This window comes from Solanum stenotomum, chromosome 1 (genome assembly GCF_019186545.1).
Source record: "Solanum stenotomum isolate F172 chromosome 1, ASM1918654v1, whole genome shotgun sequence".
Taxonomy (NCBI): Eukaryota; Viridiplantae; Streptophyta; class Magnoliopsida; order Solanales; family Solanaceae; genus Solanum; species Solanum stenotomum.
Genome location: NC_064282.1, coordinates 12553538 through 12575747, shown reverse-complemented (window position 1 = coordinate 12575747; position 22210 = coordinate 12553538). Strand labels below are relative to the sequence as shown.

At 33.5% G+C, this 22210-nt stretch overlaps 3 protein-coding genes across 4 annotated transcripts; 2 read left to right on the top strand and 1 right to left on the bottom strand.

Annotated features, from left to right (window-relative positions):
* The first annotated feature begins 201 nt into the window (after window positions 1-201).
* LOC125853354 (pentatricopeptide repeat-containing protein At3g60050-like) lies at window positions 202-3478 on the top strand. 2 transcript variants are annotated; one of them, XM_049533024.1, is made up of 3 exons: window positions 202-374; window positions 1883-3002; window positions 3093-3478. In XM_049533024.1, the coding sequence occupies exons 2-3, from the start codon at window positions 1940-1942 to the stop codon at window positions 3413-3415; spliced, it is 1386 nt and encodes a 461-aa protein (XP_049388981.1). In that variant the 5' UTR covers window positions 202-374; window positions 1883-1939; the 3' UTR covers window positions 3416-3478. The 2 variants fall into 2 exon arrangements, with proteins under 2 accessions (XP_049388981.1, XP_049388980.1); XM_049533023.1 differs by having other exon boundaries at window positions 1883-3476.
* Window positions 3479-6490: 3012 nt separating this feature from the next.
* Window positions 6491-13368, top strand: LOC125853365 (uncharacterized). Its single transcript, XM_049533046.1, has 9 exons — window positions 6491-6825; window positions 7235-7299; window positions 7901-7949; window positions 9315-9409; window positions 10026-10111; window positions 10197-10256; window positions 10401-10482; window positions 12302-12415; window positions 12887-13368. The coding sequence occupies exons 1-9, from the start codon at window positions 6639-6641 to the stop codon at window positions 13049-13051; spliced, it is 903 nt and encodes a 300-aa protein (XP_049389003.1). The 5' UTR covers window positions 6491-6638; the 3' UTR covers window positions 13052-13368.
* Window positions 13369-19313: 5945 nt separating this feature from the next.
* On the bottom strand, window positions 19314-22197 carry LOC125856270 (uncharacterized; the record flags this gene model as incomplete). The annotated part of the gene is made up of 3 exons (XM_049535813.1): window positions 19314-19522; window positions 21804-21908; window positions 21984-22197. Coding segments are annotated over 3 exons (528 nt in total), but the record flags the coding sequence as incomplete, so codon positions are not given.
* Between the last annotated feature and the right edge of the window lie 13 nt (window positions 22198-22210).

Sequence of the window (22210 nt, the reverse complement as noted above, 5' to 3'; positions counted from 1 at the left end):
ATATATATATATATATATATATATATATATATATATAAGAGTATTATTATCCACATGTGAAAAAATGATTGCCAAATTACCCAACTAATAATAGAGAATTTTATTTGAAGAAAAATATTAAAAATATATCTAATTAATTTTACAAAACAATTTTCAGCATTTAAATAACACTTAGAAAGCATCACTCTAACCTTTGCTCCCTTTCGCTCTTCACTCTGCGCAGCCTTTGGAGCCCCCAAACAAACTCAATCACCACTGCTACTTCAACTTCTCCCGCCGGCCGATGCTTCCGGCGCCGGTAGCTGCCGGTCGATGCTCCCTCGCTCGGTCCGTCAATGACTCCCTCCTTAATAGCCCCATATTTCTTTCAATCTGTAGGTTTCTTCCTTTGCTTTCCACAATTTTCTGAGCTATTTCAATGATTCCTTTGGTTTCGAGCTTATTACAAGATCTGTATTTTTTCCTGCATTTGCACATTAGTGTAGATATATGTATATCTAGACCGTACAGATTTGTTGTCGAGGTAGCTAAAGGGATAAAGGTTTCAGCTTTAAGTATTTTGGGTTTTTTGTTGGGGTGGGGTGCAGGGATTTTCTTGCATTTTCTCTCTGTTTGAAGAGATGTGATTTGAAGATTCTAATACGATTTAGTTTCCATTGATAGATTCTAAGGTAGACTTGGAGCAATTTGGTAAGGATAAAATGTCTTGCTTGCCTAGGTTCTGTAGCACAACTTAATACACTTACACTAAGTTCGGTGTTTGACGGAGTTTGGAGAGGGATTATATGACAGAGTGGGGATAAGTATGAAATTTAAAGAATCCTTATTGGTGGAGAACCTTCGTTATTCCTCAAAGAGAAATTTTTAAGTATTGGAATGAAAAATACCTATAGTGAGCGAAATGGTTAATGAAAAATGACGGTGCATATAGTAGACTCCAACTAGATGGGGGTTGAAGCAGAGTTGTTGTTGCTTTTGATGGAGAAAAGGTAATTTAACCTAAATCCAGGACCAGGGTATACTATACCGCCGATTCTTAAAGAGAACTTTAGTTGAAACTAAAGAAGATTGTTAAAGCCCTGAGCTAGGTGCGAAATACTTTATGCTTCCCCCCGGTTAAGTGGTTTCAGTGCAGGATCCTATATGGATATTATGCTTGTGTTTTGTTCTTCACTAAGTTCTTAAGAATTACAAGAGATTATAGATCCTTTAAGGCATCTTTCCTTAATATGATTTTTGGTCTACCTAATTCCCCCTTAACACATTCAGTAGTCATATTGTGGTCACCTGCATTTGGTGTTCATGTCAGAATAAGGCATGATCAAATGATCTACCTTTACTATGTAATGCCACATTTTTCTTTTCTTTTTTGTCCTCTATCTATATGCATATTCTACCTGATGTGATTACTTATAATCTTGTATGAGTACATGAGAAAGAAAAAAAGATAATCCTAAGGTATAGCCACTAATGCATATGAAATATCTTTTCTCTAATAAGCAATTCATATGCTTATCTTAAAAGAGACTCATAGGACTTTTGCATTTTCTCAGAGAAGGATCTTTTTACTTCTTTATGCTTTGCCTAATTGAATAATTAAAAGAATTTTTATTTAAGTAGTAGTGCAACATGAATTTGTAATTGTTCAATAAGCATTCAGATAAATGTAAAATGATATTATTAATTCTTATATATGATTTCTGAAAAATTCAATGCTTGTGAATAATGAGATTGAAATGCTAAGTGAACACAAATGGGCTAGGTTGTGTAGTGGTAATTAAAGAATTTTATTTGAGTTATTAATATCTAGTGGAATCTATAATGATAATATGTTTGGTTATTTTAACTGATGTCATGCGTCTTTTTCCTTTCTTGTATGCAGAGACAGTGATGGCTTGCTCACTATCGTTTCTTGTTATTGTATTTTCAAGAGACTAGCATGTATTCTGTAGCTCTCTTTGGTCAAAGAGTTATTCAAAGATTCTCATATTTTAGCAGCTTTTCACGGTTTTTATGTAATCAACAATCTAACACTGATGGCACTGGAAATGGTTTTGGAAAAATCGAGGATTACTTGAACGAGAGCTGGAAGAGTATCAACTCCGATAATAATATGAAGGATAATGTTGACTTTATTGGAATCAACGGCTGCTATGAAGGCCATTTCCAACAAAAATTTTCAAGTAGGCACAACTTTATTGAGAAAGTGAGAAATGAGGCTAGTATGATTCTTGAAATTCTTCAACAAGATGGTCCAGGATTTGATGCAAAAGCAGCTTTAGATAATTCTCATATTACAGTTTCAAGCCTGCTTGTGAGAGAGGTTCTTCTAGGTATCTTGAAAACAATAAATTATGCAAATAAAAATAGGTGTGCAAAGCTGGGGTACAAGTTTTTTGTATGGTCTGGTCAACAAGAAAATTACCGACATACAGCAAATTCATACCATCTGATAATGAAGATTTTTGCAGAGTCTGACGAATTCAAGGCTATGTGGAGATTGGTAGATGAGATGATTGAGAAAGGATACCCTACAACTGCTAGGACATTTAATTTGTTGATATGTACTTGTGGAGAGGCAGGTTTGGCTAGAAAAGTAGTAGAGAGGTTTATTAAGTCAAAGACATTCAATTATAGACCATTCAGGCATTCATTTAATGCAATTTTGCATTCCCTTCTGGGTGTAAATCAGTACAGGTTAATTGAGTGGGTGTATCAACAAATGTTGGTTGAAGGTCATATTCCTGATATTTTAACTTATAACATTCTGCTATGCTCGAAATATAGGCTGGGAAAGCTGGATCAGTTTCATAGATTATTAGATGAAATGGGTCGGAATGGGTTTTCACCTGATTTTTACACATTTAACATCCTTCTTCATGTTCTTGGTAAAGGAGACAAACCGCTAGCAGCAGTCAACCTTCTAAACCACATGAAAGAAGTTGGTTATGAACCAAGCATTCTCCATTTTACCACTTTGATTGATGGGCTAAGTCGGGCCGGTAATTTGGATGCATGCAAATATTTCTTTGAAGAGATGATTAGGCAAGGCTGTGTGCCTGATGTTGTGTGTTACACTGTTATGATAACAGGATATGTTGTGGCTGGGGAACTTGATAAAGCTCAAGAACTATTTACTGACATGATCGTCAATGGACAGTTGCCAAATGTGTTTACTTACAATTCCATGATCCGTGGGCTCTGTATGGCTGAGAAATTTGATGAGGCGTGCATGATGGTGAAAGAAATGGAATTGAGGGGTTGTAATCCAAATTTTATGGTGTATAGTACTTTAGTCAGTTACTTGAAAAATGCTGGAAAGCTGTCTAAAGCTCATGAAGTAATAAGACATATGGTGGATAAAGGACAGTATATCCATCTCGTTCCAAAGTTCAAAAGATATAGAAGATGTTAAGAGGTAACCTATGCAAAACTAAGCTGGATAGAATGAAAATATAGTTTTTCTACCAACTAACGTTATTTTAATGCTTCTATGGAGCTATATTATGTATTGGATGAACTGTTTGATACGCGAAGTAAAAATGACGATGAATTCTGAACAGGCTAAACTGTCTTTTATGTATGTGCTATCAACATCATGCATTGGTTCTATGTTTATGCCTCTGAATTCTGAAATTGAACTTGCTTACCATAAAACCAGGTAATGCTGCCGCTGTTGGTGCTTGCAATTTGACTGGTGTCATGAGTTCGCAGGTCCACCTCTCTACAATCTGCTGCAAAAAAGCAGCAACCGAAGGAAAAGGTACCAGATTTGCTTTATTTCTTAATTTTTGGATCAGTAAACAAATAGGGAAAAGATATCAACTTAATGAAGTTATCACTTGATGGCATTCTGTAATCTGGCTTCTTTTTGCAAATTAAATGAAAAAAAAATGTTTTGCTCATTCAAACCTATGAGTATGCGCACACTCATTGAATTGCATTCAAAACAGACCATCATCTTAATACCTTTTAACCATTTCTCAAGTTGCTCATGTCAGGGTTCCTAGAATTTTCGTGGAATAAGAAGGGTAGAACGTAACGTGCAAGTATTATTCAATAAGGATCACTGGATAAGGTAAAACTTCACTCTATTAGGTATTGTATAGAAGTTTAGTACTTTGTAATATTAACACAAACTCACTAACTTCTTCCTATTTGTATTATCCTGCAGCTGATTTTGACATAAAGCAAAGAGAGCCAAGCCACTATCAATTAGACATAACTCACTTTTTGCCTTAAAGCCATGGATTCCAGCTTGCAAGCAGCCACTTCTTGAACATCAAGAGGATCTATACTCTTGCTTATTCCAAACGCTAGGTACACTCTCCTTGCCTGAACATGTGATGATTATAATACTTAAAATACTATTCTCTTCGACAGCCTGCTTTGAACTGTCAAGAGAACGATAGGTATGATGTGACCGGCACTTCGGAAGTTTCACATTATTATTATTGTTCATGCCAAAAATCAATTCCTTTTTTTGGTGTCAGGAATTGCTTCATAATCTTGTAATGAGCATTCCGTGAGTTTTAGTAGTACAATAGTTTAAAAGTAAATTGTATTTTGCAGATGAAGTGTGAAGTGCTCTAGAAAAGAGAAAAGTTAAGCGCTTAACTACTGGAGATCAGTGTTGAAATTCCAGCTGAGACGGAAAACTGCTAGGCGACTTCTCCTCATCTGTCTTAAGCCTTGAAGGGCTGAGTTCTTCAGTACATATGCCGGTGGGAGATAGCCTGTGGAATATTCGAGCTATCAAGATGCACAAGCTGGCCTGAACACCACCGGTATCAAGATAAAAGGGAAAATGAGAAGAATAAGGCACTTGAAACCACAAGAGGCTATAGAGAATTAGACTAGAAACAATGCTGGAGGTAAATTGTATAGCAGAAATGACAATCTAAGCGTAGGTCCTCATCAATGTGAGCTGTTTAGCGGACTATCTCTTGGTCATCCCACGCGAGAATGTGTCGAAGTGGACTGTTGTAGCCATATCTTTGTGTAGTGGTCGATTGGTTGAAGGATTATGAACTAAGAATGGAGCATGGTTAGGCAAAATGTAGAGTCTTGTTGTACCTTGTCCTTTCTGACGAATTGACCTTGGAATTTTGTAGAGTAGGAAAATAAGCAGGTAGTACTATAGTTTACTACATATGTAAAGAGAAGCTAACATGAGCAGCCCCTGAAAAATGTACTTCTCATTTCATTTCATTGTTTGAACAAAACATGTAATCCAAATCTTTTTCCATTGTAGCAGATAGTGTGCAAGGATTTATGAGAAAAAATAATTGTCTAGAAATGGCAAATATTTAAGTGAACAAATAATTAACTAAAGAGTTTCTATGGTTAAAGATGACTCTGGCTTTAGAATTATGTCTTATGTTGAGTTTAAAGCTGGGTGATTTACCAGATTTACCCATAAAACAAGGGAACATCAAATGTTTAAAAATATTCATTTTCAGTAACTTCTTGTTTTAAGTCTAACAACACTTAATACACAAAATTCCAATGGATCCTTCTTTGAACATCCAATTTTGAGTGTCCACTTATAATGAAACTTCTAAAGCATGTGAACTATGAGATCTTAATATTTCTAGTCAATGGTTAACGATTTTTTCACCCCTCTAACCGTAATAATTTGTAACTATTGTATACAAGGTAAACACATTGATATAGTGAAACTTTTACAAGGATATATATTCATATAAATTAAAGTAATTTCTTATCGAAAAAGATAAATTAGTCAAATGATAATTATCTTATACTAGTAAAATTACCCGCGCATTTAATATCATGGAATTTATAATACTTAAAACCTATTAGTCATTAATTAAACTAAAACAATATATTAGCTTACATACAAGATTACATAGTAACAAACATTAATAATGTAAAGGAAAATGAAAATTATTACATCTTATCATTTATCCTTTAGAACATAAGCATAAATTAATGACTGTCAAAATACATATCAGGATTTGTAATATAAGCAATGGTGTCAGTGAGCCACTCAACAGGAGCAAAGTACATAAATATTTAATTGTGAAGAAGAAGAAGTTCAGAATTTTCGTTGTTTTTAAAATGACAGGAAATCCCTCTATTAATAGATAACAAAGGATAGAGTGAACAAATGTTTATTGTGTCTTATCGGAAATGTTACAACTATTTGAAAATGTTGCAACCCTTCGAAAAGGTCACAACTTTTCATAAAAGTCACAACATTTCATAAAAGTCGCAACTCTTCATTAAAGTAACGATTTTTCATAAATTTCACAACTTTTCATGAAAGGAGAAGGTCAATTTTGTAAATAAATAAATTAAAAGGGAATTCTGGTCTATGGTGGCGCCACGTAGGCGGGCCTAAGATTCATTTATATATATATATATATATGATATATGATTAATGATTAAAAAGAAATCACAATTTAATAAAATAGGGGGGTAAAATCGTCTTTTTCCTACCATGTGAGATTAGAGAGGAGCCAGTGGGCAGTGTGAGGGGAGTCAAACAAAAGCAGATCCAATAAACCGGCCTTGCCTTCCCTAGTAGATACCCTGCACAACACGGCGACAGCAGTAGCATAAGCAGCACTTTGAAGTAGGGGGAGAATTGAATAGAGGGTAAGAAGAAGAAGAAGATGGTAACAAGAACAGAAGAAGAAGAGGTGAACAGATTGGAGAATCAAGTAGAAAATGGAGGAGGAGGTGTTTGGGAATATCTTTGTCTTGTCCATAAACTCAAGCTCCGTCGATCTGATATGGTGTTGAAGCATGGGCTCTCTATTCTCAATGATTCCAAAAAGAGATCTGCTCTTGGACCTGAAGGTATATCTAATTTGACCCATAAGACGGAAATCCTGTTTTTGATCTTTGTTTGTTTGGTCTGGTAGTTTACGATTGAAGAAAGTGGAAATTAACTACAATTAGGAACTGGGGAATTTGAGATTTTGTACTAATTTGGGTTTTCTAGGGTTCAAGTTAGTGGCAATTGGGTAATATTTTGGGACTGGAAAACTTGAGTTTTTGTACTGATTTGGGTAGTCTAGGATCCATGAAAGTGGCAAATTGAAGAATTGGTTCGTGTCGAAGTTGAGATTTTGGGTTTTGGGACCTGTGGTATCTCTCTCTTTTTGTTATTGTTTTTGATTGATTGGTCCATAGACTTCGTTCTAGCATCATGTGACTGGATGAAATCTCTGATAAACCTTTATTCTCTGCAACCTAAATATTGCAGAATGGACCCTATATGAGCAGGTCGCTGTTGCAGCTATGGATTGTCAATCTATTGATGTGGCAAAGGTAAAAACATATTTCCTGTGATCTCGAAGTAAAATTTTGTTCCCTCTTCAGGGTTAACTCTGCAGACTTGCGTGATTTTTCCATTTAGTTTATTTTCTAATTATCTGAGTTGCAATCGCCATGCTAATAGAAGTTTAATCAAATGATCCCAGATTACTTAGCTCAAATTCCTAGATAGCAAAAGTCAATCGTTCTTACAGTACAATAATGTAAAATGTATCATACCGTACTTGAGTTCATAGCTATAATTTGATTGTATGTAATATTAAGAGAAACATTCCGGCACAATCTAATATTTAAAGGATGTCACAACAAATTGACCATTGTTTTTCCAAATCTAGAAAGATACCGTTATTTCCTATAAAGCTGCAGAGTTAAACTTACAATTACTCAATTGGTGGACTTATATTGGCTATGTGGTTAAATATACCGAGTAATGAAGTAAATGTGACCATGTAGTCAACCATAATCACCAAAATGCATTAGCTATTTTTCAAGTCACGTTCACTGTTGTTCGTATATGCCAGAGATTCTCTTATGAATCTCGTCACTCTATGATTATGTCAAAAATTTGAAATTTATGTTATGGGAACTTCTGCAGGACTGCATAAAGGTTTTGCAAAGAAAGTTTCCAGGGAGCAAAAGGGTTGGTGAGTTCTTTTTGATCTATAAATGTATATGCTTGTTGTCTTGATTTCTAGTAGCTTGCATTTTCTGCACCTGTGGCATTCTAAAATTGGATTGTCAAACTAAATGGTAAGCATTTTAGGTTCCAAAATTCTAATTGTCAGGCTGAATGAATTATAATGACCTTTATAAGAAAAACTAGAATTGATGTTATAAGAACCTGATGCTTTGATTTTTTGGCTTTCAGTTATAAAATTCTACTTTGAGTTACAGTTGTCTTGGAATTCTGGGGTATTGGTGACATATTGTGTTATAGGATTAAAGAAATTATTTATCTGGTTTAAAGCAACATATTTCTTTCGATGAAGCTTTCTAAAGCAGTATTTTGACCAAGGTGCAATGGTGGTATAAAAACAGTGTAAAGAAGTTGAACTTCTTGAGTAGGAAAATCTAATAATATCTCTTCACAGAGATATCATCAGTAAAGAACATTGGTGGGGCAGTTCATTTGTATGTGGCTAATAAGTACTTCAAAGACCGAGACTGAATTAATCGGCATATACGGATTTGGTTGCCCCTGTTCATATTTTATGCTGTCTCAGATTAATGTTTGCTTTTTTAAAATGCTGAACATTATCATCATCAACACACACTATGCAATAGTTTTTTTCTTTTTGTATCAAGTGTATTTATATTAATAATTCAGAAGCTTCTGAATACAAGAGGTATAGCGAAAGTAGAGAATCCACGCAATATGTAACAAATAGATTCTGCACCTCTCTTTGCATCTGATATTGGAAAGTACCGGTTCAATACTCTCATTGTAGTCATGGTCCAGGTAGTACTATTGATGATCCATTTAGAAAAGAGAGCACTTTGCTTTTAGTTTTATTAAAGCGTTTTGCAACAACATTGCCTTTATTTAATAATGTATCTTTGTATCTCATTACATAGATCATATGTTCATGCTTAGATACCTTATGCTTAAATGAGAAGTTATTGAAATGTCGTGTGGCCCTAGAAATATTTCTCAATATTTCATCCTTTGCCACAGTGATCATCAGTCCTTTTCTCCATCATTAAATTATTGTTACTGGGAATAACAAAATTTTCATTTAGCAATATAAAATAGACATTTTTTTCCTTAATGTTTATTTTTCAACCTTTATGTTGTTCTAGATTCCCTTGAGCCGAGGGTCTATCGGAAATCACCTCTCTACCTTCACAAGGTAGGGGGATGGTTGCGTACTCACCACCATGTCCAGAACCCCACTTGTGGGATTCACACTGGATATGTTGTTGTTGTATGTAGTTTTGATTCCCGTGCCCTCCGTGTATGCTTGACCTTTTAATAATAGCTAAGAGTTATTATTTTGACTTATTCTCAGGTAGGCTAGAAGCTATGTTGCTTGAGGCAAGGGGATTATGGTCAGAGGCAGAAAATGCTTACTCAAGCCTTTTGGAGGAAAATCCATTTGATCAGGTCTGAGATAGACAAGTACATTTCACCATATATTGTTAATTTCGCTCAATTAGTTTACTTGTAAAATAGATAATTCTTATGTGGAAATGTTCCCCAAAATAACTTATAAAAAGTTAAAAACTAGCCACTAAATCTGAATTAGAAACTCGGAAGAGTATCTTCGCATCAGAATCATAATTTTTAAATGTTTTCTTTAACTTTCGTTGACAATATCTATGCTACTCACAGGCTTTTAAATTCTTTATCCATATAATTTTTAGTTATGTTCACAGTAGTTTATTCTTGTAGTACACATGCGCACACACAGAATATGTATATATGTACACACACGACATGTGTCCATATTATGTGTGTGTCTGTATATTCTATTTATCTGCACTTTTTTTTCACTAAATCGTGTGTTTTAATTGAGTCTTGTTTTTAAAGCCCTTTGCTTTATACATTTGTTGCTTTGACAAAGTTGGTGCAAGCATAAATCTATATGCTCATATTATTGACCAAACATCTGTGCTCATGGTACAGAGGCTCGGTGATTACTCTCATGTAATTTAAGAAAAAGAAGAAGATTCCAAAGCTCAAGCAATATATTTTTCTGTATATTATTGATATCCTTTAGGTTGTACATAAGAGGAGGGTAGCCATGGCAAAGGCTCAAGGCAATACATCAGCAGCAATTGACTGGCTTAACAAGTATCTTGACTTGTAAGAAGAATCTAAATGCATCACATATTAATACTTATATGTTGCGACTTTAACGTGTTCTTGACTTCTTTCATTGTTTTGGTAGATTCATGGCTGATCATGAAGCTTGGAGAGAGCTTGCTGAAATATATGTTTCCTTGCAAATGTAAGATTTTTTATTCTCATGTTCAGAGTGGAAGACTAATGGCTTGGAGGCAACTCTATTCCATTGATACCTTCTTTTAGCTGCTGTTTCATCCATGCATTGCCCTGTCCAGTGAAAATTGTTTGTCTGTTATATCACATATAGGTACAAGCAAGCAGCTTTCTGCTATGAGGAGCTCATCTTGTCTCAACCTACAGTTCCTTTATATCACCTAGCCTACGCTGATGTAAGATTATCCTCAAGTCATATTTTATCGCTGCTTTTTGAAAATAATTATTAGCTGAGGTACATTGAGAATAGCTTGCAATCTTGTGAGCTTGCATCTTTTTTTCTTTTTTTCTTTTTGAGAGGTATTATTATTAATAATGTGATCTTGTTCTTGCTCTTAAGATGCTACTCTGGGTGTTTTTATGAAGCTACTCGTCCACCTATATCATTGGATAAAAAGGAAGTTGGTTGATTTATACTTGGTTTTCTATCAGCTATTTTTACCAACTGCAAATGTTATTATCAATGAGAAGCTCATGAGTTTAGGTTGCCATTCGGCCAGTTTTTCTGTCTCTCTTTCAGTAGTGAAGTTGTCAGCGCAGATTATTATGCTTACTCGGAAGTTAACTTGAAATGAACATCGAAGTGGTAGCTGGATGTCAATCAATGTGCAGAAATAAGGAGAATATGAGAGGAGGAACTTTCTAGAATTCAATCTGATTCTCTAAATATTTTCTTGTTATGCTGAATCTGGGCTCGGAGTGGATTTGTTTTTTACTTTATCTGGGCTTGGGCCTAGTTTATTGAACAAAATGTATCTTTCTTCTAGTTTGAGAAATGCCTAAGACCTCTGCCTCTTTGATGGCAGACGTTGAGGGTGTCAATTTTTTGAAGCTAACTCGACAAGTCTTTAGATATGATGGTTAAAGAAAATGTGGATTTCAAACCACAAATCCTTCAGAGAAATCTAAAGGATCCTTTTGGTATATGGGGTTTCCCTCAATTGTTAATAAAACTATTTACCTTATCAAAAAAAATCTAAAGGAAAAAAGAAGTCAATCTCCCCCTCAACACGAACAAAAGAAAGAAAGAGGAAATAGGAAAGGATGGTAAGAGTAGGAAATTAGGGTGGGGAGGATTGGTAACAGGAAAGATGGGGACCAGGTAGAGGAGGCAGAATAGAGTGGTGGCAGGGTGAGATGTAGAATGAATGTGTTAGGATTCTTAGAGAAGGATCGAGTCACAGGACGATGAACAGGGAAATCAAATTCAACTGCCTTTGATTTTCCCTTGCTTTTGTTCGAATTCCTAGATCGACCTATTTTTGTATATGAATTCAGCTCATCAAAGGGAAGCTGAAACCTTAGAGTTCAATGGAAGAGAGAACTCCTATCTCTTGTTTCTGATAAAAGTCTGCGTACTTCTTATTCCTCAAATCCTCCTTTAAATAGGAGTCTTCTTACAGTAATAGGAAGTCTTATGGAGCTAGGAAACATAAATCCTATTCTAAACTAATAAGAAAACTACTAACAATATAATGAAATTCTTCCTATTCTAGAATAATAATAAACTACTAGCGTTATAATTAAATCAAGTTATTTGGCTCTCTGTCGCACATATGTCTTGCCCACAAATGCGTCCACAACAGAATGGGTGCTGGATGAAGTGGAAGAGGGGTATGATGGGGCTCTAGGGAAAGATTGGTGAGGTGGGATAAGGGAGTGACTAGCTGGGCAGGGGGTGTCTGTTTGTATGGCGAACAGGAGAGAGTGAAGGTTGTGGCGAGCTGGGATAGAAGAGGGAAGCTTGGCACGTGAAGGGAGCTTGGATTGTGACAGCTATAGTGTGAAGTGAAGTGACCCAACTGATGAATGGGTCAGGCAATTGTTAGATTTTGAGAACAACCATTGCTTTTGCAAACGGACTGTTTGTTTAAGAATAAGGTTGTTTTGGATTGCATGTTATTTTTCTGAAGAACTTGCTTCCACCATGGCATGCATTTTTCTGATAATAGCCATAAAATAATCACTCATTACATTTCATCCCGGCTTTAACAGGTGCTCTATACACTTGGTGGACTAGAAAATCTTCAGACGGCAAAGAAATATTATGCATCTACCATAGACTTGACTGGTGGCAAGAGTACCAGAGCACTTTTTGGCATATGTTTGGTCAGTGAATCTGTCTCATCTCCATTTCTTAATTTTGACAAAATAATGCTTGATGATTTCTTTTGCTTTGTTAACCCGTGATGAATTTACCAGTTCTTTTATATGTCAATGATCTAGTGGTGAAGAAAATTATTATAGCAAGTGCTCTAAGTTTTTTTAAAAACTTAAGAAACTGCTTATAAACAAAAACAGAAGAAATTGCTTATAAATGAACACAGAAGAAACTGAAAGATGCGAGGCACTCATTGCACTCTGCATTGTATACAAGTTAGTAGACTGTTTTCCAACTTGGAGTCTAGAACTTGCAGTCCCGGCCTTGTATGTCCCTACTTATTTGCATTAATTAAATTCTACGCATGCTGGAGGTTTTAAAAATTCATAGACTGTGAATAAGCCACACAACTAAATGAAGTAGGTTCTTGTTGTTTGCCGATGACCCTTGGAGATTCTGACTTAATGTGTTGTTTCCAGTGTACGTCTGCCATCGGGCAGCTGACTAAAGGACGAAACAAGGAGGATAAAGAGAGCCCGGAGCTTCAATCTCTGTCGGCAATGGCATTGGAAAAAGACTATAAGCAGAGAGCTCCCAGCAGGCTGTCGGTGCTTAGTTCAACATTGAGAAGCTTGAAAATCTGACCTAACCACATTAGCATATAGTTTTATTGGAAGCAGCACCATACTGTTCACAGCGTGCACTTCAAGATTCCAAGTCTGTCAATCTGCTTAATTACCCCTTTTTGCAGAATTTTTTTTTCCCCAATAGTTATCATTCTTCTACTCTTTGCATTATTTTACTTATTTGTGAAAGTGCTGTTTCACTTATTTAAGTAGGGGAAGCAAATGACGATGCAAGTTAGCAAGATTATTACTTTTAGACAATTTTGGGAAAGTTTAATGCTGAATAGAATACTTGAACTTGATATGTTGGATCATGAAATAAATTTCTATCGGACGAGTTTGTGGATAGCAGGTTTAAGAGGTAAACAGTGTATTTTTATTTTTTTTAAAACTGATAGGCAAACAGTGTATTCAAAGTATGCCATAAATATTAGCAGAAAGTTCTCAGTTCAACAACTGGGTAGATATCAATTCAGAATTGAGTTATTTCCTCACAACTACAAAATGAATACAGAGGAAGGTACTAAGTCGCATTAGTTTGATATAAGTAGCTACCTTCACACACTAATTAGACTAACTAGCTACATATGATAGTAGAATAAAAACTTATATACTTGCACAAGCATTCTCCATGGTTTTGTATCAAGAATTGGACAAAACAGTAGACCCTCCTTTATTCGGGTTACATTACAAACAAAACACAGACGGAGGTAAAATATTTTTTTTTGATATGGATCAGCATGACTTGCCATCACTTTACGATTATAGACAAGTCACCTTCTTAACAGTCACATCACCTTAAATAGTTGAATTAACGATTGAAAAATATTTTGAATTTTTTTTAGAATCTTAGATATTCTATAGCAAGACGTTGGATTAGGCTAAGACCAACTCAAATGTGTGGGGAGAAGGGATCACAAGTATATTATTACTATCACGAATTAGGTATGACCTAACCGCAGATGAACTAAGTCCAGTTTAGAGTGAGCGTAGATATTTTGAAAAAGTCACTCAAATGCCTTAGTCTTCTATTTTCAGTCAAGTAACCAAGGTCCTAGTTTAACAGTAGAAATATAAGACTCAATTAATTGGAGGAACTCATGAGACTCCAACCGGTTCACTCACTAGGACCTGGGGATATGCAACATGGAACTTAACAAGTCAATTTGTGCATAGCATTCATACATAATAGATATATTTAAGCTCATTTTCTTCTGTTCATGATATATTTTGATAGATTTGACATTTTAGCTCCGATGCATTTTCATTGACCCTAGATATATACATTGTAAGTTCATGACTCATTGTTGGTCCTCTTAATTAGGCTTGGGCATAATTTGGTCGAAACCGATCGAGCTGATTTTTTTTTAATTTCGGTTTTGGTTTTTTGGTTAAATCGGTTGGTTTCAGTTTTCAGTTTTAAAATTTCGATAATTCGGTTCGGTTTTCGATTTTTAAGTTTTTTATTTCGGTTAACCAAAAAACCGAATTTATGTAATACATATTTACTACATATAGATTTTTAAGAGTAAGTAACTTAACTAAAAGCTCAACCCAACAAAGCCCAGGAGCCCATTACATTATATCCCTAAATCCTTATCCACCCTAAATCCCTAATTCACAAATCAGTAAATCACAATTCACATTTCACACCAAACTAAGTTTTGCGCTAGTGAAGAGTGAAGAACAACCACAAGTCTGCGCCATCAACCTGAAAAGTAAGTTTCTTGGCCGCGATTCTCCATTATACTTTATACTTTATTGCGATTCTCACTGATTTTCGTAGGGTTCTAAGTTCTTACATCTCTTCTTCTTATTTTTCGCAGATGACAGAAATTGGAAGTAAGATAACTGAAAGTGGAGCTTCAAATGAAACTATACATAATACTCCATCTCCGAATGAAGTTGAAGCTAACATTGAAGCTTCAAAGAAAAAAAAAGACCTAGGGCTGCTTGTTGGAAGCATTTTGAGAAATTCATCATAAAAATGGAGCTACTAAAGCAAAATGTAATTATTGTGGAAAAACTATACATAATACTCATCAGTGTTTCATGTATGTGTTGATGATATTCGAACCGAAAAAACTAACTGAACTAAACCGAACCGAAATTGTAAAATTGAACTGAACCGAATTTATTTCAGTTCAGTTTCAGTTTGTATATTTTTCAAATCGAAATTCGAAAAACCAAACCGAATTTAGTAAATCGAACCGAACAAACCGAATGCCCAGCCCTACTTTTAATTGTGTTGATACTATCGAAGTTAGTCAATAATTGATCTATATTATCAACTCTATAGCCAATCACAAGGCACTAACTTCGAATCTAAAACTAAAACCTTCTTCAGACTGTAGCGGAGATAGTAAAGCATTGTCGTACTTTCATGAAAAGTATGGCACTCTAATAAAATGATAAAAGTGCAAACTTGCTACAAGGAAAACGAAAATAATATATTTGTTAATATTTCACTACTGAACTAAAAGTTAAATAACGCAAAAAACAAATTTTAAAATATATAAAAGAAATGATAACTTCGATTTGTATATATACATATTGATATGATAATTTAAAAATAAATAAATTAAATACTACAAAGAAAGTTAGTAACATGTAAAAGAAATGATAACCTTAGATTTGTATATATACATACTTATGTACTAATCTAAAAAATAAATGAATTGCCTAAATGAATTTGAAATTAGCATATGAAAAGTATTTTCAGTTGATATATAAAAAGGAAACAAAAGTATTACCCACTTTATATAATTTTAATTTCCATCCATGTAAATTATAATTAGACATCAAATCAATAAATCTAGGTTTTATAAAATAAAAAAGGAAAAAAATAAAAGTATTACTCCACCCTACCTAAGTTCAATTTATGTTGCCAGTAAATTGAACACATAGTTAATATAGGATTGAAATATCTATATTGGAGAAAATATGAGAGGTGAAAAGGCTTATAACTGATTTGAAATATGATGTTTAGTGTAAAATCATGTTTTTTTTATTCTTCAATATAGTAGAGCAGGTTCAAAATTGAAAAATCTCAAGAGAAGTGAAAATATTTGTACTGATTTGTCCTTATGCTATTGTGTAATGAGGAGTATTATCTTCTGGGTTTATAAACGTAGTTAAGAGATCAATAGGAGCAGATTTTGATGAGAAGTATAATTACTGAATTTTTTGTCTTTAAATATAGATATAACTGTGAAACTCATTAAGATATTAAAATTTATTAAAGCTTTTGAATTTCTTAAAAATAGTTTATGACTTGGTATTTGTACTACATATAAAATTGTCATAGTGCAACTAACGTGTTTCTTGGCCTAAAATTATATAATGGATTCAAAATTTAATATTAACACATTTCATGATTATAACTAACTAAAACAATTATCTAGCAACAGTTTAATATTTCTTAAACAGAGTGTTTATGACCTTTTAAATTTATGCAAAGGGTGGAACTCCATGAGAGGCCAATACAAAACAAGCATCTTGGCTTATCAAGAAAATTTTCAAAGCTACGGAGTACGTGGAAGCTGTTGGTTACACTGAAGATCAATTCCAAAAATTGCAGTATTTCTCTGTAAAAAAGATGTACCAATTGGTGCAAAGGGTGTTTCCAAAAGTAAGATGGAAGAAGTTAGTTTGCAATACCCCTTCTACCCCGAAATGGTTGTTCATTATGATTAGTGGTGGCAAATGGGCGGGTTGGGTCAAATTTGGGCTGGTTGAAAATAGATTAACATAAAATGGGTAATAATTCAACTCGTCCATATTTGATATGGGTAAAAATGGATTGGGTAAAAAATGGGTTGGGTAAAATACTAGTTCACCCATATTTTCATGAGTAGATAGTACTGTACTTAAAAATTCAACATGGAGAAAATATTTTAGTCTTTTTTTAGATGAAAAATGTTGAAAATACTTCATTTAGTTTTATTATATCATAAAAGTAAAAAAAAAAATCCTATAACTTTTCAATATAAACTACAATTATGTAATAACAAGGGGAAAATATTTTTAATTTCAAAGTAAATGAATATTTGCATTTTAGGACTAAAACATGCTTAATGCACTTTAAGCATTGTCAAGACTAATACATGATTTGCTTATTTCACACTATCATTTATTATCTAATATAAAATTAAACAAATAAAAAAAATATATAATTATAAGTAACAAAAGAAATGTACATTTAAAATATATATTTTTGGAGGGCCAAAGACTTCACCTTTTCAATTATAGTGAAAAATAATTAGTTCTATAGAAGAACATAAAAAGCAAGAGAAATTACAATATTTTTAGTGATATCATGAATTTATAGTGAATAAAAGTTAGAAGTTTAACCCATTTGACTAATCCATACTTTACCCATATTTTACCCATGTAAAAAATCACTCACCCAACCCCCATTAAAATATGGACAGATTGGGCGGATTACCAAAATATGAGCTCATTTTACTAGCACTAATTATGATGTTGGTTGCTCATGGAAGGTTGTACACGAAGGATAGGATGATTCACGAGTGTTAATCCAATATGCCCTTTGTGTGAATCAGAGAATGAGTCGATCTCGCACTTTTTGTTTCAATGCTCTGTTTCAACATCAGTGTGGAACAAGATACTACAATGGCTAGGACAGAGACGACAAATTAACAAAAGCATGGGAAGAAGAACTTACAGTGGCAATGAGTCATCATAATGGAAATAGTGTTGCAGCAACAATTTATAGAATGGTCTTAACAGGCTGCATCTATTACATGTGGCAAGAAAAGGAACCAAATTGCTTTTCAAGGCAAAAGAAGAGAAATATCGGTCCTTGTGAAGAGAATAATTCAAGATGTATATTTCAGAGGTTGTCTCAAAGTGAAATTAACTAAATACTTGACGATGTTGAACTACTATCCAAGCTAAAGTAATCGATAGATGGTTAGGAGATGAAAGGTTATTAGTTGGATTCGATCTAGTCGGAATAGTTCTTTATTTTTCTTCTTCTTTTTTGAGCTGTAAACTTCTCTTTGGTAATAAAATGCTTACTTACCAAATATATATATGCAAATTAAATTTTAAAAAAAAACAAAAGAGGAAAATATTTTTAAAAAAATTATAAGATAAATATTTATTATTTAATTTTAAATTAATAAAATATTTTATAATAGTTTAATTTAGCATAAGGGCAAAACTATAATTCAAGTTTGAGGTTAGAATCTTCTCACTTTTAATAATAATAGGGTGTCAAAATATAAAGAACTAAAATTGCATAGAAGTTAAGGAGTGTCAATATACATGTATATAAAAAATATTTTTAATCTAGCTACACTGTGTAATTTTCTGACGAAGGGGTGTTGGTCGACACCCCTCAACTACATGTGGCTCCGCCACTATATATATATACCGGTGAGCATAAATATTTTTCAAAAATCACATAACAATATAAATTTATTAAAACTCCACATAAAAAATCAATCACATCCAATATTTAAACTGTCCAACTTTTAAGATTCTTAATTAATACTAAATTAATTTTATTTTGGATTTAGGAGTTAAAATTTTATATTAATTTGTCAAATTTTAGTAGTTTTTATATAGATATTGTATTATGCTTTGAGCCAAAAACAATTAAGTTAATTAAACCCATTGTAAGTTTTGGATCGTGAGTCACCCATTTGGATCGATACGACTCGATTCGGTTTTGCCCGATCCGTTCCAATTTAATTAATTAATTAATTAAATGGATAATCCTTTTTTTTAAGATAAGAGGGAACAGTTACATACTCTCCTTAAAAGTTTCTTAATGAGAGTGTCTTTGGAGATTGTGGAAAAAGACATAAACGTGGGAATGTTAAAAATCATTGAAAACAAAAACAGAGAAAACCAAAAGTCAATCTTTTGCCAATATTCAATCAATACAATCTTAAATATTTAGTTTGTGAATAAAAACGATCTTTGTTTTCTTGTAATTCAAAGAGAGATTTGGAGCAATTCATTCGGATAGTAAAACCAATAACAATTCTTTCTGCTACAAGTTATAAGGTACACATCTTGTTGTTGCTTTGCTATTAATATTCCTTCCCTAATAGATTACACACTTAATCCGCTCATATCATCAATTCACATCATTGGTATATACAACTTAAATTCATTTCTCTAATCTAATAATACACAAAAATTATTTACAACATATACTTACGTTACATTAAAAGTAGCTAGCTGCCACAATAGGAAACAGAAAAAAATGAAGTTTCAATTCTTTTTCATCTGTACTTCCTCAAATTCAAACTCTGGCGCCCACGCCAATAGTTCCACCACCCCCACCACCCCAAGAGCTCATCCCTCCACCACCCCAACCCCGGATCCCCCAGTCACGACAAGCACTAGGACTCGTAACAACAGCCTTTTCGACATGAGGAGGAGCAGGAACAGACACATTATTCCGACTGATATTTTCTTTTCGGCCACCAAAATACCAAACCAAAACTACAGCTGCAACAGAGCCACATACTATGAGTGCAATAACATATGCCTTCATCTTCTATTTTAATTTGTTTATTAATTGTCATATGCTTTTATAGCACCAGATAGCGTAACCAAAGCAGTGTAACTTCAATTTTCTATAAAAGCTTGTTGAACAAGTATTACTAATACTATAATTAAGATATATGAGTACATTAGAATTGAGAAATTTTATTTTAATTTATTTGCTTAGACCAAGACTTTATTTAAGTTGATCTTAATAATTGTGATATTGTAGTTGAGTGGAAGAAAAGAAATGTGACAATTTCTTTGAATATTTCTCTTTCAGTTCGTTCAATGGATGAGTTGATTTCATAGATTGTTGTTGTTCAATTTTTATTTTATTTCATTAAAGTATTTTTTACAATATATAAAAGTCATTCAACTTCGTTCAAATAACATCACAAAAAATCTTTAGCATATTCATCCATATCCAATCTTCATCAACATTGTGGTTCGCTATTATTATTATTTTTTGACCCTTGACTCAATAAAAATTAGAAGATTGAAGACTACCAAATAATTAATTAGACCTTGGGAAATTGGTGGAAATTCTCTACTGTAGACTTTTGGCTACCTTAAATCTTTTTAGGTCGTAAATATATATACTATACATTTTCTTATTGCAGCAGCGAAATAAAAAGAGGCAAGACCAAGGCATTATCTCAGGTCATCACAATTTTGACTCTGTAGTTGAGTGAAATACAAGAAATGTGTAGTTCCTTTGAATCTTTGGGCCCGTTTGGCCATGCGATATGGTATCATGAGATGAAATTGAAATTTTGTTTGGACATGCGATATGAAATTTTTGTGTTGTATATTTTTTCTCATAAACATAAAAATCTCGTAAGTTGTAAAACTATTAAAATAGCCCCAATTGTTTATTCAATCTTATCAAATAAATAAAAATTTATAAAATCGCATAATAAATTATTACAAAGCTATTTGTTCTCCACTTAAGTAATTGTTTCATCTAACTTTAATTTAATTTAAAAAAATTGAAAATAAATTGTAGTGTACTAGTCTTTAATATAATCCTCCCACATGATACGGACAATTTTCTCACGTTGAACTTGCATTTCTCAATCATGTGACCGAGAAGACGAACCAACATTGTTACTTTGAGCCATTTGTTGGTCAATATCATCCGCAACTATATTTTCATGCTCATAAACCATAAATATTTCATCACTTTAATAATCAATTGGTGTGAGTTAAAGTGACTATATGTTGGTGAGAATAATAAATTTTATGTCGGTGAGAATAGTAAATTTTAAAAGTAATGATGTGATTATAAATTTTATTTACATATGAAATAAATGGGTAGTAAATATAAATGTGAGTTTTTAACAAAATATAAACTTGTGGATCAATTTTTGTATTAAAAATATCTCAAATCATGATATGGAATTACCATATAATTTCATATCATGGTTTTTGGAGAATATGAAATCACATCTCATGATATGGAATCAGCGTAAAATCGCATGTCCAAACGCTGATTGCATCTCACGATATCATATCGTGATATGGTATCGCATGGCCAAACGCCTACTTTGTTTTGCTAATTAATTCCATGGCATTACTTCCTACATGTATCACTTGATTTCATAGTCATATAGTACCTCTCTAACTTGAGATCCATCTTATATTTATGTCTTTCAATTTTTTGTATGCATAAGTAGACATTTAAATTTGTATAAAAAATTTTTAAAAAAATAAACACACAAGTCCTATGTTGCATCCAACATGGCAACTTGTGTCTTACGTGGTGTTCAACGTGTATTATGTCACTTAGAACTTATTTGTCTACTTGTTCAACTTTATACAAATTTAAGTGCATACTTGTGAACTATATCAAAGTCACTAAAAAGTTTTTTCTTTTTTTAACATAAAAATTATTTAATTTTGCTCAATGCATCATAGGAACTCTTTATCATATTCATTCGAGATAATATTTTAGATAATCACTCAATTATGAAATATTTTCACGGAAAGTCACTCAATTTTGATTTTTAACTAAAAAATGATTTAATTATGAGCTCTTTATATAAAAAGGCACTCAATTTTAGGTTCTTTCCAAAAAAATCACTCAACTTATTTAATCAATTTTTCAATAAAAATTTATTTACATGAAGTTTTTATTTAAAACAAAAAAATTATAAAACTATCATTTTATTTAAACATGAACATTCAAGTTATTTAAATATCAGAAATTGATTCTTGCTACCAATACTTTTTAGACCTTAACCTCCACATCCACCACCACCACATCCTCCGCCACCACATCCTCCGCCTCCACATCCACATCCACCACCTCCACCACCACCTCCACATCCACCACCTCCGCCACCACATCCACCACCATCACCATCGCCATCGCCATTACCTCCGCTGCCACAGCCACCACTTGTTCCTCCTCCATTGTAAGCACTATCAATAACAGCCGCGGTGACAACTGTTGCAGCAGCAGCACCTAGAATAACCATTCCGCCATCTCTCATTGCTGAGTTATCCTTGGGTTTAATTTCGCCCTTTTCAACATCGCGATTCGCCTGTAAAGGCTTCGGCGGCGGAGGAATAGCCGGAGAACCGCCGGTCACATTCCAAGTCACTGAGTGGCTCTTCTTTTTCTTTCGGCAAAAACAACACAAAATT